General features: G+C 43.7%; 1 protein-coding gene across 1 annotated transcript in view; it reads left to right on the top strand.

Annotated features, from left to right (window-relative positions):
- SPATA1 (spermatogenesis associated 1) overlaps positions 1-22561 on the top strand; it is a 451261-nt gene extending 428700 nt beyond the window's left edge. Inside the window, exon 13 of the mRNA XM_078645859.1 lies at positions 19162-22561. Coding sequence (XP_078501985.1) covers positions 19162-19266 — 105 coding nt within the window. The 3' untranslated portion in view covers positions 19267-22561. The remainder of the gene's footprint in view (positions 1-19161) is intronic.
- Positions 22562-25034: the final 2473 nt, after the last annotated feature.

Genomic DNA, 25034 nt, shown 5'->3' with positions numbered 1-25034 from the left:
TAAAAAAACATTTTTATGGTATATACTTACATTGTTGATTAATCTGTATTTGATTATGATGTATTTTTCTGTTCACTTGTGTTCTTGGTCTTCTGTATTTTTTTGATCGGGGGAAAAGTATATTTATTTGTATCACTAGTTCTGATATATTTTTAAGGTGGTAGTTCAAGTTTTTGCTATAAGCTTGAGCTGATAGTTATTACATGTGTTTTTAACATTGTTTGCAGATACTTACTTTGTTATTTGTATATTTCTTTGGCGAGTTCTGTTCCTTGTTATTTGTTTGTAGACTATTATAGAAAATAAAAAGTAGATATGCATTAGTACTTAGATTATTTTAAAATTTTTAAAGGTTGTAGCTGTTACTTTTATTTAGTTTAATTTAGTTACTTACTTTGAATCCACTGAATTGTAGGTAGAATGTAGAATTTCTTGTAGGTGTAGTTGAAGGAATCCATAGTGTTTTCTTCTGTCGTTTTCTATTTTTGTGGTCGTTTGTGTTTAGTGTTTAATTGTGTATATAGTATTTTAGAGTTAGTAATTAGGTTGTTATTGGTTCATTTTTTATTGCAGTGTTTTTATTGGTTAGTTTGTATTTTTGAAAATATGTTGGGGTGGTTAATTTCCATATAAGGCAAACGCTAATTAAGAATGTGGTTATTTGATTTTATAGTATTTATTTAAATAGTTTAAGTTAAAATGTAATCGTTTTTAATGTTATTTAATTGTGAAATATATTTTTATTTATAGTTTGTAATGAGAGATGTTTATTTTAGTGTTCATATAATTTATAAATATTTAAAAGTCATATTATAAATGTATAATATTTTTCGATATTATTAATTTAACGATTTTATTGCTGTCGATATTTTAGCTGCCGATATTTGTTACTTAGTGTGTTTATTTTTGAATAATCGATATGTAAAATTCCGATATTTATGTTGTCGATTTTAGTGTGATCGATGTTTATGTAGGTCGATATTGTGTATCCGATATTTTTGTATGTTTCTAGATAAGTATAGGTTGTCAATATTATTGTTATCGATATTTTTGTATTGATATTTTTTGTAGGTCGATATAGTGTCTATCGATATTATGTCAGTGATTCTAGTTATTGATTAGTTAACTGAGTATTTGTATGGGAGTGTGAAAGTGTGTGTTGTTCGGTGGGGGGGGTGTGACTGTCCAAAGATGTGTGAATAGTTGATTCAGTAGATATATGAAGTTAAAACTACATGTTCTAACAGTTTGGGTGAGTGAATCTCTTTATGGGTGTGGTGATGAGCAAATATATTTCTCAATGGTACATGTCCAACAAACTAGAAAAATAAAAGGCAGTGTATGTGTCAGTTGTATATAGATAACTATACATAAGACTCAATGATTGTGTGAGTGACTGTATGGATAACTGTATACTTGTAATAATGATTTTATATTTCACTAAGTATGACTTACTATCTAAATGAATAGATGAAGTGGTGTTTGTATAAGTGTTTTGCTAAGAAAATATGCAAGTATGATCCATTGTTTGCATAAGTGAGTAGGATGACTTCATATGTGAATAGGATATGTGCTGTTGTTTAATGTCGATATAGGTGTATAAGTATTTTTGATAGTGTTCTATTGTTCATTGACAGCATGTATGAGTGAATCTATAGGTAAGTGATTAGATGTGTGTATACATCTATGAATCACTGAGTGGATTTTTAGATACTTGTATTGCTGTGACAATGGATTCAAATATGATACTCTGTATTTTACAAAGAGTGATGAAAAGGTGTATGTGATTGTCACGTGGATGATGTCATCAGTGATGTCATTTGAGATGTCATCAGTGATGTCACTGACCATGTCATGAATGATCTAATATGTGACATCATCAGCAGTGGATTGCGGGTGCTAGAAATATAGTTAGTACAACTAACTATATAGGAGCAATTTCAATGGTTTTGTATGAGTGAAATGTCCAGCTAACTATAACACCCCTAAAACTTATAGTTCTTTGAGTGAATTTCAAAGGTTTTTTAAAAGCTAATTCCTAACTATATAAGGCCTGACACCTATGGTTTTTTCAGTGAATTTCAAAGGTTTTTTAAATGCTAATTCCTAACTATATAAGGCCTGAAACCTATGGTTTTTTCAGTGAATTTGCAAGGTTTTTTAAATGCTAATTCCTAACTATAGAAGGCCTGAAACCTATGTTTTTTTCATTGAATTTCGAAGGTTTTTTTAAATGACAATTTTTAAATGTATTAATTGGTATTTTTTTTATACTGATTTACTACATTTTTGCAGGCATATGTTCAGAGGGCATGCCCCCTTTTTACAACGTTTTGCAGCGCCTCCCCTGGCGCGTTTGCAGAGGAGGAACTAATTCCCCTTGCATACTGGGGGTCCCTGGGGGGCAACTAGCCCACCAGGAGCCTCCAGTATAAGCCAGGGAGCTTCATTACAGAGAGGTGTAATGAGGCCACACCCTTTTTTACACCTCTCTGCAGCGCAACCCCTGGCGTGTTTTCAGAATAGGAACTAATTCCCCTTGCATACTGGGGGTCCCTGGGGGCCAAGTAGCCCACCAGGAGCCTCCAGTATGCGCCAAGGGGCTGCGTTGCTTTGCCCCGGGGGCGGCGGTCCCCGGGGCAGTGTGGGGGGGATTGTGGACCCCCCACACTTCTTTATCACTATGCCGCCGCGATTTGGTCCCCCCGGGGGGTAATTTTTAAAAAAACAGACCAGGTTAAAAAAAAAAAATTGGGCCTTTTTGTCCTTGTGGGACCACCTGGGCAGGCCTAGGGGGTCAGGGTGTATCTACCCTGCCCCATTTTTGTGTTCTTCACGTTTGTTTTTCTGCTTTCTTGTGCCTCGGTCTATCTGCAAGCACACATATAAACATATATATGCGTAAATATGCATTTATATATATATATGTATGTGTATATATAATACATATAGAAACATATATAATCTGCATATCTATATAAATACAAATATAAATGCATGCATACATATACATATATGCATACATATGCATGTTATTTACATGAAAGTTTGAAAAACACTATTAAAAGCAAAGCTAAAAAGCCACCTCATTACAAACAGAATGGCTTTAACTTACACGAGGGCGAGATCTATTGCATTTTCAATACTTGTTTACTTTGGTTCAATCAAGAAGGCATTCAGATGTGTCACACATTTGCCAATAAATTCTGAATGTTAGCACTCTAGTTGCTCATTATATCACTGTAGTAAAGCTACTGCTCACCAGGGAAGTCTGCTGCTGGTATTCAAAGTGCATGTTTCAGTCTGCATGTCAAATTTTTTTTAATGAAATAGAAGAGGATTTGAGAAGTCACTCAAAATGTGCCCTAATTTTTCTTTCTGAAGGACTAATCATACTTTCTATGGCAAAATGAACCCCCTCATTTTGTTCCTTTTTAAATTAAATGTTTTCAGACTTACCACTTCATTCCAATCAAGATGGCTTCTGGTGTGCCATACTTTTGTCATAAGTAAGACTGTTAGCGCTCTAGTTGTTCTTTAGAACACTCTGGGACATTCTGTCATTGGGCTATACCTGGGCTACATCTGGGTGATATTTGGGCTCTTTTGTCTCTGGTGGCCATTTTGGGAGACTGCATGTCAGAATTTTTTAATGAAATAGAAGAGGATTTGAGAAGTCACTCAAAATGTGCCCTAATCTTTCTTTCTGCAGCACTAATCATACTTTCTATGGCAAAATATACCCCCTCATTTTGTTCCTTTTTAAATTAAATGTTTTAAGAGTTACCACTTTATTCCAATCAAGATGGCTTCTGGTGTGCCATACTTTTGTCATAAGTAAGACTGTTAGCGCTCTAGTTGTTCTTTAGAACACTCTGGGACATTCTGTCATTGGGCTATTCTTGGGCTACATCCGTGGCTATTTGGGCTACATTTGGGTTCTTTTGTCTCTGGTGGCCATCTTGGGAGACTGCATGTCAGAATTTTTTAATGAAATAGAAGAGGATTTGAGAAGTTACTCAAAATGTGCCCTAATTTTTCTTTCTGCAGCACTAATCATACTTCCTATCGCAAAATATACCCACTCATTGTGTTCCTTTTTAAATTAAATGTTTTAAGAGTTACCACTTCATTCCAATCAAGATGGCTTCTGGTGTGCCATACTTTTGTCATAAGTAAGACTGTTAGCGCTCTAGTTGTTCTTTAAAACACTCTGGGACATTCTGTCATTGGGCTACATCTGGGTGATATTTGGGCTACATTTGGGCTCTTTTGTCTCTGGTGGCCATCTTGGGAGACTGCATGTCAGAATTTTTTAACTCCTTCGGCGCTCATGATGAGCTGAGCTCGTCATGAGTCGTGCCGCTCGCACGCTGATGACGAGCTCAGCTCGTCATGTAACGCGGCTTTTGGAAAAAAGCTGCGCAGTGCAAAAATAGCCGCCGCACGCTTGCGGTTAATGAAATAGAAGAGGATTTGAGAAGTCACTCAAAATGTGCCCTAATTTTTCTTTCTGAAGCACTAATCATACTTTCTATGGCAAAATGAACCCCCTCATTTTGTTCCTTTTTAAATTAAATGTTTTCAGACTTACCACTTCATTCCAATCAAGATGGCTTCTGGTGTGCCATACGTTTGTCATAAGTAAGACTGTTAGCGCTCTAGTTGTTCTTTAGAACACTCTGGGACATTCTGTCATTGGGCTATACTTGGGCTACATCAATCAATCAATCAATCAAGACATTTATAGAGCGCACTACTCACCCGTAGGGTCTCAAGGCGCTAGGAGGGGGGGTGGGGTGCCGTTACTGCTCGAATAGCCAGGTCTTGAGCTTCTTCCTGAAGGAGAGGTGGTCTTGGGTCAGGCGCAGGTCGGTCGGGAGGGAGTTCCAGGTCTTGGCGGCCAGGTAGGAGAAGGACCTTCCTCCTGTTGTCGCTCTCCGGATGCGGGGGACGGCGGCGAGGGCGTGGCTGGTTGATCTGAGGTGGCGCTTGGGGGCGTAGAAGTTGATTCGGTTGTTGAGGTAGGTCGGGCCTTGGTCGTGTAGGGCTTTGTGTGCGTGGGTGAGGAGACGGAAGGTGATTCTTTTGTTGACGGGGAGCCAGTGCAGGTCTCTCAGATGTCCGGAGATGTGGCTGTTTCATGGGATGTCGAGGATGAGTCTGGCTGAGGCGTTCTGGATCCGTTGGAGTCTCTTCTGGAGCTTGGCGGTGGTTCCGGCGTAGAGGGCGTTGCCGTAGTCCAGTCGGCTGGTGACGAGGGCCTGGGTGACAGTCTTCCTGGTCTCGGTGGGGATCCACCAGAAGATCTTCCGTAGCATGCGCAGGATGTTGAAGCATGACGAGGAGACGGCGTTGACTTGTCTGGTCATGGAGAGGGAGGAGTCCAGGATGAAGCCCAGGTTGCGTGCGTGGTCCGTCGGTTTGGGTGCGGTGCCCAGGGCGGGGGGCCACCAGGAGTCGTCCCAGGCGGAGGGCGAGGAGCCCAGGATGAGGACCTCCGTCTTGTCTGAGTTCAGTTTCAGGCGGCTGGTCGTCATCCAATCGGCTACATCTCTCATCCCTTCGTGCAGGTTGGCTCTGGCGGCGGCGGGGTCGTTGGTCAGGGAGAGGATCAGCTGGGTGTCGTCGGCGTAGGAGATTATGTTGAGGTTGTGTTGGCGTGCGATGGCCGCGAGGGGGCTCATGTAGACGTTGAAGAGGGTGGGACTCAACGAGGATCCTTGAGGGACGCCGCAGATGACTTCGGTGGCCTCTGACTTGTACGGTGGTAGGCGGACTCTCTGTGTTCTTCCGTCAAGGAAGTAGGTGATCCATTCCAGTGCCTTCTCCTGGATTCCGATGTTGCCGAGGCGTTGCACTAGGGTGCGGTGGCAGACAGTGTCGAATGCCGCGGAGAAGTCCAGGAGGATGAGGGCCGCTGTTTCTCCATTGTCCATCAGGGTTCGGATGTCATCGGTGGCGGCGATGAGGGCGGTCTCGGTGCTGTGGTTGGCTCGGAAGCCAGACTGTGAGGGGTCGAGGGATCCATTCGTCTCGAGGAAGGCGGCCAGCTGTTTGTTGACGGTCTTTTCGATGACTTTGGCCGGAAACGGGAGGAGTGAGATGGGACGGTAATTCTTGAGTTCGGTGGGGTCCGCTGTTGGTTTCTTGAGTAGAGCGCTGAGTTCGGCGTGCTTCCAGCTCTCAGGGAAGGTGGCGGTGTCGAAGGAGGTGTTGATAATGTCCCGCAAGTGGGGTGCGATGGCAACGTCGGCTTTGTTGAAGACGTGGTGAGGGCAGGGGTCGGTCGGCGATCCGGAGTGGACGGAGTTCATTGTGCGGACGGTGTCTTCGGTGCTGATTGGAGTCCAGGCGCGGAGGGTGGCGGTGGGTGGCGTTGCTGCGGCTGTGGCGTGCGTCGGTTGGATGCTGAAGCTGTTGTGTATGTCCGCGATCTTGTTGTGGAAGTAGGAGGCGAGGGAGTTGCAGAGGTCTTGCGATGGGGTGATGTCGTTGTTTCCGGCGTTGGGGTTGGAGAGCTCTTTCACGATGTTGAAGAGTTCCTTGCAGTTGTGTGCGTTGTTGTCCAGCCGGTCCTTGTATGCATTTTTCTTGGTGGCGCGGATCAGTTGGTGGTGTTCCCGGGTGGCGAGCTTGAGGGTGGTCATGTTGTCCGGTGTTGGTTCCCTTCTCCAGACTTTCTCGAGGGCTCGGCAGTTCTTCTTGGAGCTCTTGAGTTCGTCGGTGAACCATGGGGCTTTTCTGCTGCCGGGTCTGCTGGGCGGGGTCCTCAGAGGGGCGAGTTCGTCCGCGCAGTTGCTGATCCACTTCGTGAGGTTGTCGGCGGCCTGGCTGGGGTTTGCTGAGCCGGCCGGAGGGTGCTGGCTCAGGGAGGTGGTGAGCTGGTCAGCTGTGATCTTGTTCCAGCTTCTTCGGGCAACCTGTTGCTGGTGGTGGTGGGTCGTCGTTCTTTTGAAGGTGAAGTGGACGCAGCTGTGGTCTGTCCAGTGGAGTCCTGTTGCGTGGGTGAAGGCGATGTCTTTGCTGGATGAGAAGACGGCGTCGAGTGTGTGTCCGGCGAGGTGGGTGGGGGTGGACACCATCTGCTTGAGTCCGAGGTTGGCGAGGTTGTCAAGCAGGGTGGTGGTGTTACGGTCGCTGTTGTTCTCCAGGTGGAAGTTGAGGTCCCCCAGGAGGATGTAGTCGGCGGTGGGGAGGGCATGCGGGCTGATGAAGTCGGCGATGTCCTCGCTGAATCGTGTGCGTGGTCCCGGGGGTCGGTAGATGAGAGTGCCTCTGAGGGTGGTCTTCGGGTCGGTGTGGATCTGGAAGTGCAGGTGTTCGGCGGTGGTTAGGGTGTCGTCGGTGTTGGTCGTGACGCGGATGGTGTCCCTGTGGATGATGGCGATGCCTCCTCCCACCTGGTTGGCGGTGCGGTCCCTCCGGGTGATCTTGTAGCCCTCTGGGACGGCGATGGCGATGTCAGGTGCTGAGGAGGCGTTCATCCAGGTCTCCGTGAGGAAGGCGATGTCAGGGGCTGTGGTGTCGAGGAGGTTCCAGAGTTCGACGGCGTGTCTGTGGACGGAGCGGGTGTTGAGCAGGATGCACTTGAGGTGGTTGCTGTTGGTGTTCGGCTTGGCGGGTGCTGGTGCAGGGTAGTTCCGGATGCAGGTGAATTTGCAGGCGTGGCAGCTGAAGGGTCCGTGGGTGTGCTTCGGCGTCGCTCGGTGGCATCCCGGGATGGCGCCGGTATTGAGTGCGATGATTTCGGCGGCGTTGTAGGTTAGTCGGGTCGGCTTCCGTCGGTGGGGGCCAGGGGTCCTGGCCCTGGGCGCGGTCCAGGCGCGGACGGGCGCAGACGGGCTTACATTTGGCGCGCCTTCGGCGCACAATCGGCGCGCCCGCTGCGCGTTCGCACGGTCGCCATATATGGCGAAGTGCGCGGGGGGGCGGAGCAGCTGGGAGGCGGGAGCGGGGAGGGTACAGAAGGAAAAAAGGGGCGGGGTTAGCGGCGGTGGCGGGAAGCGGGGAGGGAGGGCGAAGGGCGGCAGGACAACAGGCTAGCAGGAAGGAAATTACAGGAACTCAGATAAAAAATAAGAAAACAGGCAATGTAGAGAGGCAAAACAATACAAAAACAACAAAAAACCACAGGGACAAGTCAGGCGATCACGGACCACGCCGCTCGTCGGCAGGGGGCGTGGTCACGCGGCGGCAGCGAGACAGACCGGCAAGGGGCACACGCAGCAGCTGGTGGCCGTGCGGCGCGGGGGTGTCCTAGAACTAGGTCACACTCACCTGCGTCGCACGGTCGCCATATATGGCCAAGTGCGCGGGGGGGCGGAGCAGCTGGGAGGCGGGAGCGGGGAGGATACAGAAGGAAAAAAGGGGCGGGGTTAGCGGCGGTGGCGGGAAGCGGGGAGGGAGGGCGAAGGGCGGCAGGACAACAGGCAAGCAGGAAGGAAATTACAGGAACTCAGATAAAAAATAAGAAAACAGGCAATGTAGAGAGGCAAAACAATACAAAAACAACAAAAAACCACAGGGACAAGTCAGGCGATCACGGACCACGCCGCTCGTCGGCAGGGGGCGTGGTCACGCGGCGGCAGCGAGACAGACCGGCAAGGGGGCACACGCAGCAGCTGGTGGCCGTGCGGCGCGGGGGTGTCCTAGAACTAGGTCACACTCACCTGCGTCGCACGGTCGCCATATATGGCCAAGTGCGCGGGGGGGCGGAGCAGCTGGGAGGCGGGAGCGGGGAGGGTACAGAAGGAAAAAAGGGGCGGGGTTAGCGGCGGTGGCGGGAAGCGGGGAGGGAGGGCGAAGGGCGGCAGGACAACAGGCAAGCAGGAAGGAAATTACAGGAACTCAGATAAAAAAATAAGAAAACAGGCAATGTAGAGAGGCAAAACAATACAAAAACAACAAAAAACCACAGGGACAAGTCAGGCGATCACGTACCACGCCGCTCGTCGGCAGGGGGCGTGGTCACGCGGCGGCAGCGAGACAGACCGGCAAGGGGGCAAGGGGGCACACGCAGCAGCTGGTGGCCGTGCGGCGCGGGGGTGTCCTAGAACTAGGTCATCTGGGTGATATTTGGGCTATATTTGGGCTCTTTTGTCTCTGGTGGCCATCTTGGGAGACTGCATGTCAGAAATTTTTTTATGAAATAGAAGAGGATTTGAGAAGTCACTCAAAATGTGCCCTAATTTTTCTTTCTGCAGCACTAATCATACTTTCTATGGCAAAATAATACACCCTCATTTTGTTCCTTTTTTAATTAAATGTTTTAAGAGTTACCACTTTATTCCAATCAAGATGGCTTCAGGTGTGCCACACCTTTGTAATAAGTAGGACTGTTAGCGCTCTAGTTGTTCTTTAGAACACTCTGGGATGCTGCAGTAGAACACAAAGGAATCAACTGACAGTCTCTGTCCTTGTTGGATGTACATGTTTTACTGAGAATGTCAGACTTCATTCTCACATGACTGAGTAAGATAATGTGAATTTACAGAAAATATGCTTTCAGTTTAGCTTATAGATCCCCTTCCAAACCACTGTGGGAAAACATGAGATAATAGTTTTCTTTCAAACATGATTCATGATATCCCAGCAGAAGGCTTTTTCACATGGTAAAATCACCTTAGAACACACCACAATTCCTAAAATGAGTATGGTACCATCAACAAATGATTTATAATGTAACTAAAGTCCTAAAACCTTCTATTAACTGCAATGCTTTTTAATGAGGTGCTATCGTGTATATTGGTCCCAAGATGGCTGCCAACACTTCTTGGATGAAGAATTTGAATTTTGAAAACAATTTTTTTTTTGCCTTGGGGGTCCTTGTGGGACCCCCTGAGCAGGCCTAGGGGGTCAGGGTGCTTCTACCCTGCCCCCTTTTTGAGTTCTACACGTTTGTTTTTCAGCTTTCCTGTGCCTCAATCTGCCGAGGTACAAGATGGCTGCCAACAATTTCTGTTTTGGAGTGTTGACAGACATTGGCAGCCAATCAGAATGCAGCTCGTACTCGGGAAGGTAGAGTACAGTAAGCTTACAGTAAGCTTATATAGATATATATATGTGTTTTTGAAGTTAATTTTCATAAAAACCACTGGAGCAATTTTCACCAAATATAGAAAAGGCACTCCAGCGTACCAGTCCCTACAATTTTGCAAAGTTTGGTGAAATTCCATTCAGCGGTTCGGGCTGTAGCCTTGTCTATTCGTCCTATGGAAATTAACATGGGGAAAACACGTTTTGGGACCCCCCTTTTTTCTCGGCCCCCGCCTGACGAATCCCCCCGAAACTTCCAGGGAAGAAGCGGAGCAGAGCTGGCCTAAATTTTGGAAAATTACACGCAAATTCCCCAACCGGCGCCAAAGTTATTCCCAATAGAATGTTGCGGATTTCCTATGGTAGCTAGGTCCTAACTATATATACCAACTGGCTATCGCCAGTAGGAAATATATATATATATATATATATATATATACATTGCTCCTCTCTCCATGCGTTTATCTAACTACTCCTCCTTGTCATTGTACTAGAGAACCCGGCTGGGTCTCCCTGCAAGTAATCCTCATATTTTTCACGGTTGGCACCACCACTTCACCTTTCTTCCACACTTATACTGTGCGGTCAACAACTCAGGTAGCTGTCACACAAAAATGTACTATCAGAGCAATGATATAAGGTCCACTCCATATTCCTTTTACTATTTTGTATTCTCCTTCTCAGATGACCCAACATTCCGAGGTCCTGGAGAGACCCTGCATCCTAAATAGGGTCGAAACGCCATCAACATTTTTGTGAAAAAGAACCATTTTACAGCACTTATTATATAATGTGGCTGTAAAATAACACTGTTGGTCGTTTTCTATGCTATATATACATGAAACCTTGTAAATATTTCTACACCTTGTCACTTTACTGTTTGATTCATGCCTCACTTGGGACACTTTTTTCACAAATTCCTTCCTTTGTATAAATAGTGTTGATATACATTGTGTAAACAATATAAACTTACATGTGCAAATTCCCAGTGTGTCTGGTCCCTCCTCAATGACATCTTACCTAAACCCTTTTTTCTATTGCGATTGCGCAGTAATACTATCATACATAGCTATATTTTTCCCACAGGTTTCCCTGTTATAAAAATAGCATGAGGCATTGTCTGAAATGACAGAATTGAGTAAATCCCGGAGGAATCAGTATTTCCAGATTCCAAAGGTGAATCCCAGAGTTCAAGCCTGAATGCCTGGTAATTAATTTATTTGGAAATCTATAGTGTGTTGCATGTGTGTGCTATGTTCTATCTTGTGGGTCCTATTGAGAATATGTGTGGTTTGTCCATGCACAGAAGGATTCTAGGAAAGTGGGAGTAAAGCTGAAGGCAACACATCAATAAAAGAGGGAATGGGAGCAAGCCAGTGGGCATTGACTACAAAAAGGATGCCAGTCGGAGAAAGCAGGTGGTGCTGAGAAAAATTACAGTGTAAGGTGCAGAGGTCATAGGCAGCTGTAGGATGCAGAGAGAATGGAGAAACTGAGAAGTGCTAGGAGGTTAGAAGCAATGGGAGGAGGTTGGATTGGTACTGTTAGGAAGAAATTGTGCCATTACCTCCTGGTGAAGAGATGGGAGCAGGAAATGTTTCAACAATAGTTACTGTCTGGAAGAGAGCACAATAGTTACTGTCTGGTTACTTGAGTAAGAGACTAGAGGGAAATAGGCGCTATATAAAATTTCCAGACCAATTATTTGATTGTGTTGGTCCTGAAACTGCTAGTTGTCACCTTGAGACATAGCAGACACCTACTCCTTAGGCTGTTGTTAAGTAGGCCAGAGATTTGTTTGAATGATAGCATGCTTTCTGATTTATGGACATGGTCGAATTGGGTTGATACTAGGCTGCCCTCCTAAAAAGGTGTAAGATGTGTCTCAGTTTTCCTATCTAAAAAGGTGTCCGTGCTTGGAAGGTTAAACTTCCAGTTTTAATTGCTTCACGAAACTAAGCAATTTCCTACTTTCAACAGGCAGAGATGAGCAATCCTCCAGTTATTCCGTGTTGCTAAAAAGGCAACAGGACAAGCCCATGAACATAAAGGAACTTTACACCTGCTTGTTGAGACCTGTCTTTTTTCTGGACATTAATGTCTCATATGGCTGAGGCCTGTTGAAAGTGAGCAAGTGTGAAGAGTTTTTTAGGAGGGTTAAGTAGCACGGCCACAATGTCTCAGCAAATGAGCGAGAGAAATAATGAGTGAAAGGAGTGTGGCGTCTATCTGTATTGGATGTTTCAGAGAATATGAATGTGTCATAATGTAGATGGAAGCACATAACTACATTTCTTGCATTTATCACCACAAGTACATGCTCCAAACTTCAATTCACCATTTCAAATTGAAATGCTTTCTTTCCAGGCTGAGGGTTGGCAACGTTTGGTACTCTGGAAACTCAGGAGGACGCGCAATCTTCACGTCATGTTGATGATTCCTTAAGTGCCCCACCCCCACTGCCCCCGCCCTATTTGTCTTATTTTCACAAACACCAAAGGTCAATTTTCAAAATGTACCTTCACCTCTTTAAAGGCAGAATCAACACTGCTTCGTGACTAAAAAATAAATCTTTGCATTAAATGCACGATACCTGTACTGAAAGAGTGTATAACACTTTGTTTACTAACATTTTAAATGTGCCGCAGATGCAGCACCTAGATCTGACAGGCAGATCAGTTTTGTATGACAGCAACTTGAACATTGACACATTGACAATAGTAAACAATACAAGTATCATAGTAGCAGTCGGTTTAAAGAAGAGGAGACCATGGATAAATAGGCAAACCTATCAGTGTAGTGATCTGTTTAAAAGAGGGAAGAACGTGGGCAGAGGAGGTAAATGGAGAATTCAGATAGAGAATGAAAGCAGCATTTGGATATGCAGAGTAGAGAGGTGAGTACAAGAGAATCTTTAAAAATAAAAATGTAATATATTTTTGCAAACAAAAGAAAAACAAACCATAACAAGATCGGTTACAGTCATGCAGTGTCATACATTAGTAATCCATACATCAGACAGTACATCTTTATAGCCACGGCGGGGCTTTTAAGAGATAAACATTAAAAAGCCCATATCATTTTATTGAAATTCCGCAGGGTTTCTCTTTCCTTTAGATGCTAGGGGCCCTTTACCTGTCATTGAGCCTGAGAGGAACATTTCTCTGGGATCCAATTAATCATCTCCCACTACAACATCAAAGCCATAATATTTCCTCCATTTGCCCCATACTCTGTGGAATTTCTTTGGACACCCCCTCGCCTTATAAGTGACCCTTCCTGCTGCCATATAGATGTCCATCCCCGCTTTCCATTCTCGGCGGAGTACAAGATAATCTTCATCTACCAAAAGACATTTTGTTGTGGAAAGTTGGAGTTAACGCAAGGTCATGCAATAGAGATTTCATGGATACAAGAGTGTAAGAAATGACGTAGGATGTCTAGTTAGAGTAATTCTGCATTCTGAAGAAGACAATGTGTAATTATGTTCTTGTGACTAGCAGCTGTTTCAGGGAGTTTTGTAATAATGTGAAGATGTAGAGCGATCTGATTTCTATGAGAAGGTCGTTTCACTGTTTTCCTGGAGCCATTTTCGGGATTTGCTTCCAAGTCATGTTCGTCTCCACTCTGGGATGATCAGTTTGCCTTCTGATGAGGAACGTAGCACAGTTGCTGTTTGCTGGAACTTGACATCCTACGATAGTAATGAGCCGCACACCATGCAATGCTGAGAATATGAGTAACAGTGCAGTCAAGTGATTCTGATTTAATTGCTAAAAGGCTTTGAGTTGTGCATTCAAACAGACAATGCAAGCTATGAGCTGATAGGCTCTCTATTGCAGGAGTCCCTTTCTTATGTCAGCCACCTGCAAGCCATAAGTCTAATAAATTGTCTTAATTGAGTAATATAAAAAGATCTGCCTATATAAGTTATTCAAACTCTATCAGTACATTTTAGACTGTGCAGGTCAAGGGTATAAGGTAGAGACGCCACAGTGTTGATTCAAGCTCTTACTGAGCTCCCACATTGCCTAAACAGATGATTTGCAGCGTTTACACAACAAGCCCATTGTCTGACCTCTGGGAGCCTCGGTTGAGTAACCAGTAATTCTACCAAGAAAATATGTGGGTTGTTTGAGCCACAAACTCTTAACATACGGGTAAGAAGTAAATACGATGAAGTGCAAACCAAATTTAGGGTCTCTTAAAATCATTAATGATGTTTGTGTCCTCAAAACCAACCATCAGTTGTGGAAAATTACTTTCTCCATTTAAAATGGACTGTCTGAATAACTTTAAAAAAATGTTTTGCCTCAGGGTCCCCATTCCTCTCAGGCGAAATGTGCCTCTACATCTATTACAGGTGTTCTTCAGACTCCATTGATCTAGAAGGCTGAGAAATTATCAGCAACCTCCTCAGATTCATTACATTTTTAATCCTCAAGAACTTCAATATCTTTAGAGGCAAATTTCCCTAGATAACAAGCAGTTGTCACCAACACGTTTGGTCCACATCTATTTTGGAGCCGGTCATGAAACTGTCTCTCCCAATTCTTGGAAGCCTTTCTTAAAGAACAAACAGTATGATAAGTGTAGAAACACATATTATTCTACTGGCAGTCATGTAAAGTTTATTTTTGCTTTTTTTTTTAAGCGCCTATGGGCCAAGCATGGATTTTTAGAACGAGAACAGGCATGCCACTGGCTGGCAGTTTTCAATCAATCCGGAAATTCTCCTCTATTCACTCATTTCATAAAAGTATGATGTAGTCCCTGTTTTGGGAGAGTACTTTGTGATACAATATCACAGAACTGTCTGCAGTTGAATCTTACATGATTGAGGGCAGCCTTATTAGTATTGTGCCCTCGTATCTCTCCAAATCAGCCACTTTCGACCAGTCTATTTTAAAAAGCATTTCTGTACCTTTTACTAAAAGCAGAGACATAAAAGGGTCTGGAGCAGATTGATTACTAAAAGAGCAAGGCGATTATAGAGCTATTCAGTCATAGTCATAGTCATAAATTCTTGTATAGCGCACATTTCACAAAAGTCTCAAGGCGCTTAGCAACAAACGACAACCAAGTGTAGAGGGGGGTTGGAAAAGAGTTAATTGGGAAAGAGCCAGGTTTTTAAGCCCTTACGAAAAGTCTGATGATTGGAAAGAGACAGCAGATGTACAGGAAGCTTGTTCCAAAGTTGGGGGGGCTATGTAGGAAAAAGCTCTACATCCCATTCTCGATGTTCTAGCCCTAGGCTGTACCAAAAGGGCCTTGGTGCTAGACCTTAAGGTTCTGGAGGGTTTGTACCTGACCACTTTCTCAGCAAGGTAAGAAGGTCCTGTCCCATGTAGAAGTTTGTGTGTGAGACTAAGGATCTTAAACTGGCTTCTTTGTCAATTGTCTAAGACAGGGCAAAGAGAGGGGCCTGGGGGGCATACCTAGCACCAAGCGTGCGGCGGCATTTTGGAGGGTTTGAAGCTTAGTCAACAGGCCCTCGTTGATGGAGGTATACATTGCATTGCCGTAATCCAGACGGCTAACGACCAGTCCTTGAACCAGAGGTTTTCTGGACTCAATGGGTAGCCATCTGAAAATCTTCCGTAATTTTCGTAGTATACCATAACAGATGCCTGATACTTGGGTAACCTGAGCCTTCATAGAAAGGGCACATTCGAGCATTATTCCTAGGTCACGAACCGCTTCTTTGGGCTCAGAACATGGTCCTAGTTCTGAAGGCCACCAATCATGCGACCATTGTGTCTTTGCCTTGCCAAATAGCATATTTTCTGACTTGCTATAGTTGAGTTGGAGTTTATTCCCAGTCATCCATTCGCTAATCTGAACCATACACCTCTTAAATCTGGTGCGGGTGTCAAGAACATCTTAACTACAGGTAATAAGAACCTGAGTATCGTCCGCATAGGATACTGTGGAGAAACCATAGGATGTTATGATTCTGGCCAGAGGGGTGGGATAAATGTTAAATAACATGGGACTCAGAATAGACCCTTCAGGTACCCCGACAGAGAGAGGAGTCCTGCTAGATTCCAAGGAGTTGACCCTAATATAAGTGTGCCGGTCAGCAAGGTAACTCTTGAACCAGGCTAGAGCCTTGCCTCTGACACCAATCTCCCACAGCCGTTGATAAAGAATGCTGTGAGAGATGGTGTCAAAGGCTGCTGAGAGATCTAATAAGATCAAAAATGCAGAATCACCTCTGTCCAGGGTGAGACAAATGTTCAACAAGGCTGGATCAATCGCTTACTCATGCCTGGCTCTTGTGTGTAGGTTATGAAGCTCTGGTATTTTAGATTTTAGGCTCAGTAATTGAGCGATGTGACCTTTTCCAGTGATATGAATAATTACCTTATCAATTCACTTCACCTGTCTACTTCTCATAAGTACTACACACAAAACAGGTAGCTTTAAAGTTTATCTTTTTTAGATACATTACCTGATTGGATATACATGGATAAGATCTGCTGCTGCCATTCCTAAGGTTGATATTAAGGTTAGGACTGAGCGTAGTTTGCGGAGCTCTGCATAGTGACCCAAAAACTCTGCCGCACTGGGTTCCGCAAGCAGTGTAATGTGTTAGGTTGCGCTGCTTGCGATGATTTTTAGCGCCAGATTTTTGTCTCGCGCTAGAAATTCAAAGCTAATGACACCATCTGCAGCACAAGAGGGCACTGCTTTTTTCTGCTGCTAGAGTATATTTTCTACTCAAGTGGCAACTTCCTCAACCTGAACGGATGGTTTCTCAACACAAACAGTCGCGACCATCCCCGAACGCCCAAGTTGAGAATTCTCACTGGGAGGTGGTTTAGCGTTGGATTTTCCTCCTTTGTGCTCGCCAACTTAATGTTTGCGAGCACGGAATCTTAGCAGACTCCATGAACAGAGCGGAGTTCACCACCCAGGCTTAATTAAGGTTCAATTTATATTCATACTTCCAAGCCAATAAGGCTAAGTAAAGCTTTCTAAGTTGCAGGACATGCCACTTTGAATTGTGGGGAAAGTATTGTGTCACAGTTCTATAATTGACCCAAATGAAGTAGGCAGGATGACATGTATGGTTGCTGTTATGGATATTTTAGCACTTACCAATATCAGACTGATGCCCTGTCAGGCATTAGGCAGTTCTACTGTGGCATTGATTTTACCGGCAGACAAACTGCATGCAATTTCAGCAGAGTAGATGTGGCTGTGGTCCATATACCCCAGACCACAACAAAAGTAAAACAAAATTGGAAAAATAAAAATGTAAGAAAAATATGGAAAACACATTGTGCAGTTGAAATTTAATTTAGTAGCATAATTGTGATGCTATAACTCTCTTTCTTCATTGATGCATGTGAAGAAATTGGATTATTTGTTGAAAGGGTTGCATGTGTTATGTGCATGATATTCAGTGGATATGAATACTTATGTTGTGCAGAGGCCAAAGATACATGTTGAAATACAAATGCTTTTATAATTGTTAAATTTTGAGTGCTGAACCATCGATATTACAGGTCCAGTAGTGGTCTGAAAGAGGTACTGTGGAGGCCACTTTTATGCCCTGTGGCAGTCTGTGGGCGGGGAAAACTCCTGGATAGTCCCTAACAAATGGGTTATAGGTTGCCAGGGGTGACCCTACCCACTTTTGTAGCCCTTCCTGTGTGTTTTACTGTAAACTATCCCACAGTTCCCACTTCTTCCCCTGGTCAGAGCTCCCTGTGCCCACTCTAGAGGTTTGGCTATGATAATGGGCCAACTTTACTGTGTGGTCACACCAAACCAGTTCTGGGGCAGCTTTCCCCCTCCCCCTGGGTGATTAGGAAGTTCATGGGAGTTACATGGGTAGGCACTCCTTGAAGATCTAGAAAGGACTGGGCAAAACCCTACAGGGTATCCTGCTCAAGAAATAAAACACCTCTCCATAACCAAGCCTGTTGTTCACTGTCTGGAAGCAATAACAACTCTACAGGAGAGCTATTGACAATCAGATGACACTGGACACTGGCAGAGAGGCACATTCGACTCAGGCAGAAAAATTTCAACTTTTTAAAAGTGTAATTTTCAAAATAGTATTAGAAAATCTGACTTGATCATTAAGTTGGATTTTAAGTTATTATTAAAATGCATATTTGAATCATGGTTCTAGCTGCTGCTGAAACTGAAAGTAAGCATTATAAGTTGTTATAATGCGACCATGTGTTTCCGTATGGGAGAGCCAGCCTTGCTACAGTGAAAAACGACTTTTGAGGTTTTTCACTGTTAGGACACATAAAACATAAATATACATAATGAACATGTCAAACACCCTGCACTCTGCGCTATGAGAATTTAGGGCCTACCATAAGGGTGACTTATAAGTATTAAAAAGGAAGGTTCAAGCCTGGCAAAATGTTTCTTTTGCAAGGTTGCATGGCAGTTGTAAACTGCCCACCAAGGCTTCAATTGCAGACCTGTAGACATGTTTTACGGTGGTCCTTCAGCAGCTGATGCAGTGAGTGATGTAGTTAGTCCACTAGTAGCATTTAATTTACAGGACCTGGGTACATGTTCTACTTACATGTATATTAAATGTGCCAATTAGGTATATGATCATTTTATCAGGTTTAGAGGGTTGAACACAAGTACTTTACCGTCGGTTAGCAGAAGTAAAATGCACAGAGTCCTATGGGTAACAAAAACAGGTTCAGCTACAGATGGCAAAAATCTGGAGGAAACCTATGCAAAAGATGGTTATTTCCAAACATGCGTTTTGGATGTGCATGTTATAAATGGGGGTGTAGCTGCCAATAGTTCAGTATGACTATAACATGGATATTTAGACGTTAGTGGGGGGTTTGGAGACCTTCACAGCTGGAAGATAAATACAGAAAAACTGTGAAAATAACAAGCTTTACAGGTGTGTAAAATGAGCACACTGTGAAATGTGATGTACACATTGTCTAATACATTGGAAACGTTTTCAAAAATAGAGATTGTATACATGTAATATTGATTATGCTTTTAAAAACACCACTATCAACAATACATGTATGCATCAGATAAAAAGGACCACGTAGCAAAATGTGCGCTGTTCAGGATGCAGAGAGAACTCCAGAACTAATATTTGGATGTGTTTATTTACAGATGCGAAGGCAGGCGGCATCTGATTTACGGGCATTACGAGCTGAGCTTGCACAGAAGAAGATCCAATCATCGTTATCATCCAACCCTAGTATCTCAGTAATTTAGAATATTTTATGTATTTGCTTTCAGTAGAAAGCATACCTTGAACATTACTGTAAGACTGGAAGGGTAGTAGCAAAAACCTCAAAATTTAGGAAAGATACATTGAGATTTGCTAAACATGTTACGGTGGAATGTGTTCACATGATAGAAACGATTGGGCTTGCCTTTAGGATTATACAAGTTATCCATGTTCCAAGCTGCTATTCCTCGCAAAGCACATGGAAATGTGTACAGTATGTTGACGACGTTCTATAGAACAATTACAGAGACAATATCACTATCTGAACTAAAAACCGAAATTGGTCCTGACTGATGCTTTTGTACTAAAACTAACAGCTGTGGTTTTAATTCCTATCAAAAGATGAGAAATTGCATTGTCAAATCATGGAAGGGGCATTAGTTAAGCGTTTGTCTCTCAGAACATTAAGTACTGTCAAATCCCCAATTCCTCAAAGTATATGAGACAGTGACAAAATATAAAAAGCCAAATTAAGTATTTAAAAATAGGATATTTATTGAAACCCCTTGAAATTTTATAAAATATACCTCCATTTGGCACTCTATGGAAATTATGGATCAATCCTGATGTATGGATTTGATAAACGTGCATGTCACATCAGACCTCAGGGTATTTTAAAGTCATATAATTAAGTAGATGATGAATTTGGCTTAATCAATAATCACTCTTGTCAATATGTGATCGTTAAAGGGATACATGTATAATCATTGTTATATGTCAAACCCATGGTCACTGTCACACTGACCTCTGAGTATGATGAAATATAGAAAACGACTTATATAACTACTGGTGGATATTATGTGATGCATGATGAAGATGAAAGTCCGAACTTTGCTGATCTATGAAAAAAATTGAATGGGGAATTTCCCCAAGAAAGGACCACAATGTGTGAAGACAAGGATGTACTGAATTTCTTCAAGTGTCAAAACCAACAAGGTACAAATAAATGACTTCACTTCTTTCTACATAGATCATCATGAAAATCACTTTGCTTATACAAAGCACAATCAAGCCCAACTCAACACTGCCGGCACTGTGAATTCACCAGAGGCGTTTAGGAATGTTTTAGTGTACCCAAAATAAATCCCTTCAGGTAATAATGGGGTGCTTTAAAACAAAAAAACTCCTACTTGATTGGCATGTAACAGGTTTAAATATTAGATACACAAGTGGTAGGAGCCAAGATGGCTGACAGGGCAGACACAGCCCTGTGTAGCTCGTAGTGGCGCCACCAAATAATTACCCTCTTCTGCACAATTAAGGCTAACAATTCGGGCTCATAAGTGGTGGTAAATGGAGCGCTACATCCCTGAAGTGTGGTCATTTTCCAGGAGCAGGAGCCAGATTACTTAGGTGCCGAGACAGAGGATTAGGTTTGTTGTGTCCCACGAGTGGAATGGCTATACGGCAAGGACCAGTGTTAATGGGTGGCGTGATTGACAAATCGCAGTAGGCCAGATGAGACGCCTGTAGCAAGGGGTGAGGTCCTGTATCTCCACCTGACCGGCTTAGCTAGGATGCACTTACCACTCTGTCGGACATGCAGATATTAGGGCCGTCGCGCTGGACTCAGGCCGCTGGGAATTAGAGCAGGAGTGGGGCATGCAGGGAGTAGTATGGTCACATAACAGTCATGCTGGGTGAGGTGAGAAGAAGCTCCTGGGCCCTCCCGAGATGCACAACAGCAGTGGGATGCCGGGGGCAATTGTGACCGAGCTCAGATCACTGGATGGGTCCAAGAGAAAAGAAAAGTCACTATTAAACACATCCAGACACCAATTGTTAAAAATTGAGCCTTGTTCATATTGGGTACCTGTCCTGCTGCTGCACATTGAAGATGCCACATTCCTGCCATTGATCCTTGACCCCCCCCCCCTCCTCCCGGACACTGTATTTCTATTTGAAAGTTAATGCAATGCAAGCACCTGTGCAAGCATTAGTACCACAATGATGTACCTGCCGGATACTGTAAGCAGTTCCAGATGGCAGGTTCCCTAAGAATCACGCAGACATAAACTGCCAAAAAGGGAATAAAGAGGCAAGAGCGGCTCTACCGCCAAGGCTGAAGCGTTTCCATATAATGGAACATGTTGGAGAGACACCTGCATGAGACCACCCCACGGAAATAAGCAAAGCTGAATGTTGAGATGGGCTAAAGGCGCAGAGCAAACAAACAAGAGGAGGGCCTGGCCTTGATGGTGGGGAGCTACTCAGCTAGGGATTAAGCCCAGGACAACACATCAGAGGCAGCTCCACATTTCAACATTAACTTAAAGCGACTGATCTTAGAGGGATATATGGCAATTATAGAGAAAATTGACAGTGTCACCATCACATTGGCCCTACTGCGACAGGACATGGGAAAGATACAGAAACACAGACAAGAAGCTGAAGCACTTCTGAGGATTTGGCAGCTGAACACACTGACTAGCTGACAGGCTTAGGAGTGAGACTGAAATGGCACGATGAAAGCTGGCCAACTATGAAGACAGGTCCCTCTGGAATAATGCATGAATCCTGTGGCTACTGGAGGGCACAGAAAAACAGCCAATGGAAAAAAAACTGTAGAATCTGCTGCACATGGTTCTCAAGGCTTTAAAACAAACAGAGAAGATACAAATTGACAGGGCATATAGAACACCAGAACGTGAACCGCCACCTGCAGCTCCACCCAGGATGATTGTGGCACCAGTGTAGCGGTACCAGGATAAAACCCGTATCCTCGCAGTTGCAAGGCAGCAAGGACGCATGGAATACAATAGGAACTGAGTGTCTATCTGTCCCGACTATGGGGTTGCGACATAGAAAAAAAGAAAGACATTTGAAGAGATGAAAGGAAAACTGAGACAATCAAACTTACCATATACTCTGCTTCCACCAGCGAATTTAGGCCAAGGAAAGACACCTGTTGTCCATCAGCCTTAAGCCTTTAATTCTATAGAAATCACCGTATAAACAGGTGAAGAACCACACTAGATAGTAACTGGTAGTCATTAACATCTTAAACAAATTACAAACCAAGTTTTATAAAACAGTATTCAATCTCTTTAAAGGTTCCTCGCAGGCACAGATACGCTTGGAATTTGGGCTCCAGAATCAAGAATTCCAAAGGAAGGCAACGATGATAAATTTATGCTGGAAACTCAGAGCTGCAGAATTGGGAACATTGAACAACTTATGCTGGTTAGAAATAAAACAACAACTAGAGCAAGGAATCCCAAACACATGGGGGAATCATCTGCGGATTGCCCTGGAGGAATTAGAGATTGGTGATGCATGGAACAGCAAGTTGGAAAAGTCTACTATAGGATCATCCATACAGTGCGGAGACTGGGGATGCCATATGTGAATACTTAACTACAAACAAGAGCACACTGGATGCCACAGGAACTTTGTGGGAGGCCTTTAAAGTAACAATTAGAGGAAACTTGATAAACACCACATATGGCGTCCGGAAGTCACACATGACAACAATAGGTATATTGGAGGGTAAGATCAAGGAATTAGATAGACAAATAGTAAAAGGACAAGAAGAACATGAGACTAGTAACAAATTAGTGGAGTCTCTGACGCAGGCCAAGGACTGCCTTGGTAAACAGGACAATAGAATATGCACTGAATTAGCAAATGAACAGGGAGACAAAGCAGGCTGTCTACTTGTGTGGCAAGTAATCAAGGCGACAGGTAATAACATGGTTTGAGTACAACCAGGTTTTAACAGAGTAAGCTAAATCACTGACAGATTTAAGGATAGTTACACCTCCGTCTATAATGAACAGACAAATAGAGATGATGCAGAGATTGAGGTACTATTGGATGAAGCCTAGCTGCCTAGATTGGCGGATGACTTGAGGGAAGAACTTAATGTCCCACTGGAGATCGCAGAATTTAAGTGGACAATATGGGACAAGGGGTCGGAAAAGACACTGGTACCGGACAACCAACCAGTTGAGTTTTATCAGTAATAAGCTGAATTTCTAGCTCCACCACCATTAGATATGTATAAGGAAGCATTGATTAAGAGGACACCCCCAGACACATGAGGGAAGCTCAAATAGTCATCCTGCTGAATCCTGGCTATTACGTATTGGAATGCAAATCATACTGCCTCTGCAAATGATAATCATATGGAAAAATGTTGGGGACGATTTTGGCTAAACGATTGGCTAAGGTAGTCAATACGTTAATTCCCATAGATCAGGCAGGAATTGTTGCAGGGCACATGATCGCCACTAACCTACGGAGAGCATTTGTGGTCATGGAACATGTGAAACGGCTTGGAGAGAAATGTGTGATAGCTAGTCTAGACACACACAATCTTTCAATACAGTAGATTGGACATTCATGCCCAAAACACATGAAAGTTACACAAAGGGAGAGGGATTCCTGAAATGAGTTTGCCTCCTAAAAACAGTTAGCATGACCTGTGTGCGTGTAGGACATAGTGTGTTGGATAAGTGGAGGCTTGGATGGGGTCTAGACAGGAGTGCCTGCTGTTGCGGTTATGTTTTGCCCTCACAATGGAACCACTAGAACAAATGGCCAGACTAAGAGACTTGCATGACAGCATACTGCTTAACACTAAAGGAGTCTTATTAATATTATATGCCTATGATATAATATTAATGATGAGGGACCTGACAGAAACGTAGACTAAAATAGAAACAACAGTGTGAGAAGTGGGGCACCTATTGGGTGTCACAATGAACTAAATCAACCTTGTACCTCATGAATGGTGTGCATATAGGGAAGGAGACAAACATACTGTTACACATACAAACTTCCCCATTCCAATACCTAGGGAGCACGTTCAGCGAAGACTGCGAAAAGATATACCAATATAATGTGAAAACAATACCGTAAGCCTTAGATTCTAATATTTCCAAATGGTTGAAGTTCCCCATGTCACTCATGGAACGTATCACCCTAAACAAAATATCACTAGATATCCTACAACTACATTGTGAAGAGGGGTATAATGGCACCAATCGTCAGGTTTATTACTGGGCACTACAGCTGCAATATGTAATCCAATGACTAGACAAGGCTAAATCGGATCCAGTGTGTGAAACCCCATAGATGGGAATACAGCCAATAGAATTGATGGTAATCCCGCAGGTATACAGTAAAACGCTGGTACATATGCCCTAAACTGTGTAAATAAATAGCACCATATGGAAGAAGGTAACTAAACAGGCAGGGCATACATTCATGTTTGTCTCACAATTTATACCATGGGACACGTTTTATGTTCCAGCAAACTGAGTTTCCTACAAGATACCCCTTCTGAGGGGAACCCCCAAACTCTGGGTGGCTTACTGGCTTCTATGAAGGAAGCAGACGGATGAGTTTCGCTCACTTCTGTAATCATTTGGGGATTGGGACTATATATGCTGGGCTCTCTGCAGCCATAAAGAAAAACTGGCCTGATTTTCTAAAAGAACCAGATGTTCAACTTTTTGAAAAGGTGTTGTTGGGATTACAGAAGGGGGGAGTCTGGTCCCCAGACTTTACCTAGCGCTAGTGCCATACGCAGCTAACAAAATTGAGAATAGGAAGATATTGCAGAATTGCAAGAAAATAATCCGGAATTTTCAAACAAACTAATTCACTATGAATGTGTATATAGAGCATATGAAACCCACAACTATTCCATATAATGAAACCGAAACTCTTGGAAACTGTCCTAAATGCAGAACGACAGTAGCCACATACATACATATGTGGCGGGAGGGTTGGTGTATAACCATGC

The sequence above is a fragment of the Lissotriton helveticus genome, chromosome 1_1 (genome assembly GCF_964261635.1).
Source record: "Lissotriton helveticus chromosome 1_1, aLisHel1.1, whole genome shotgun sequence".
NCBI lineage: Eukaryota > Metazoa > Chordata > Amphibia > Caudata > Salamandridae > Lissotriton > Lissotriton helveticus.
This window is presented reverse-complemented; position numbering and strand designations above follow the sequence as displayed.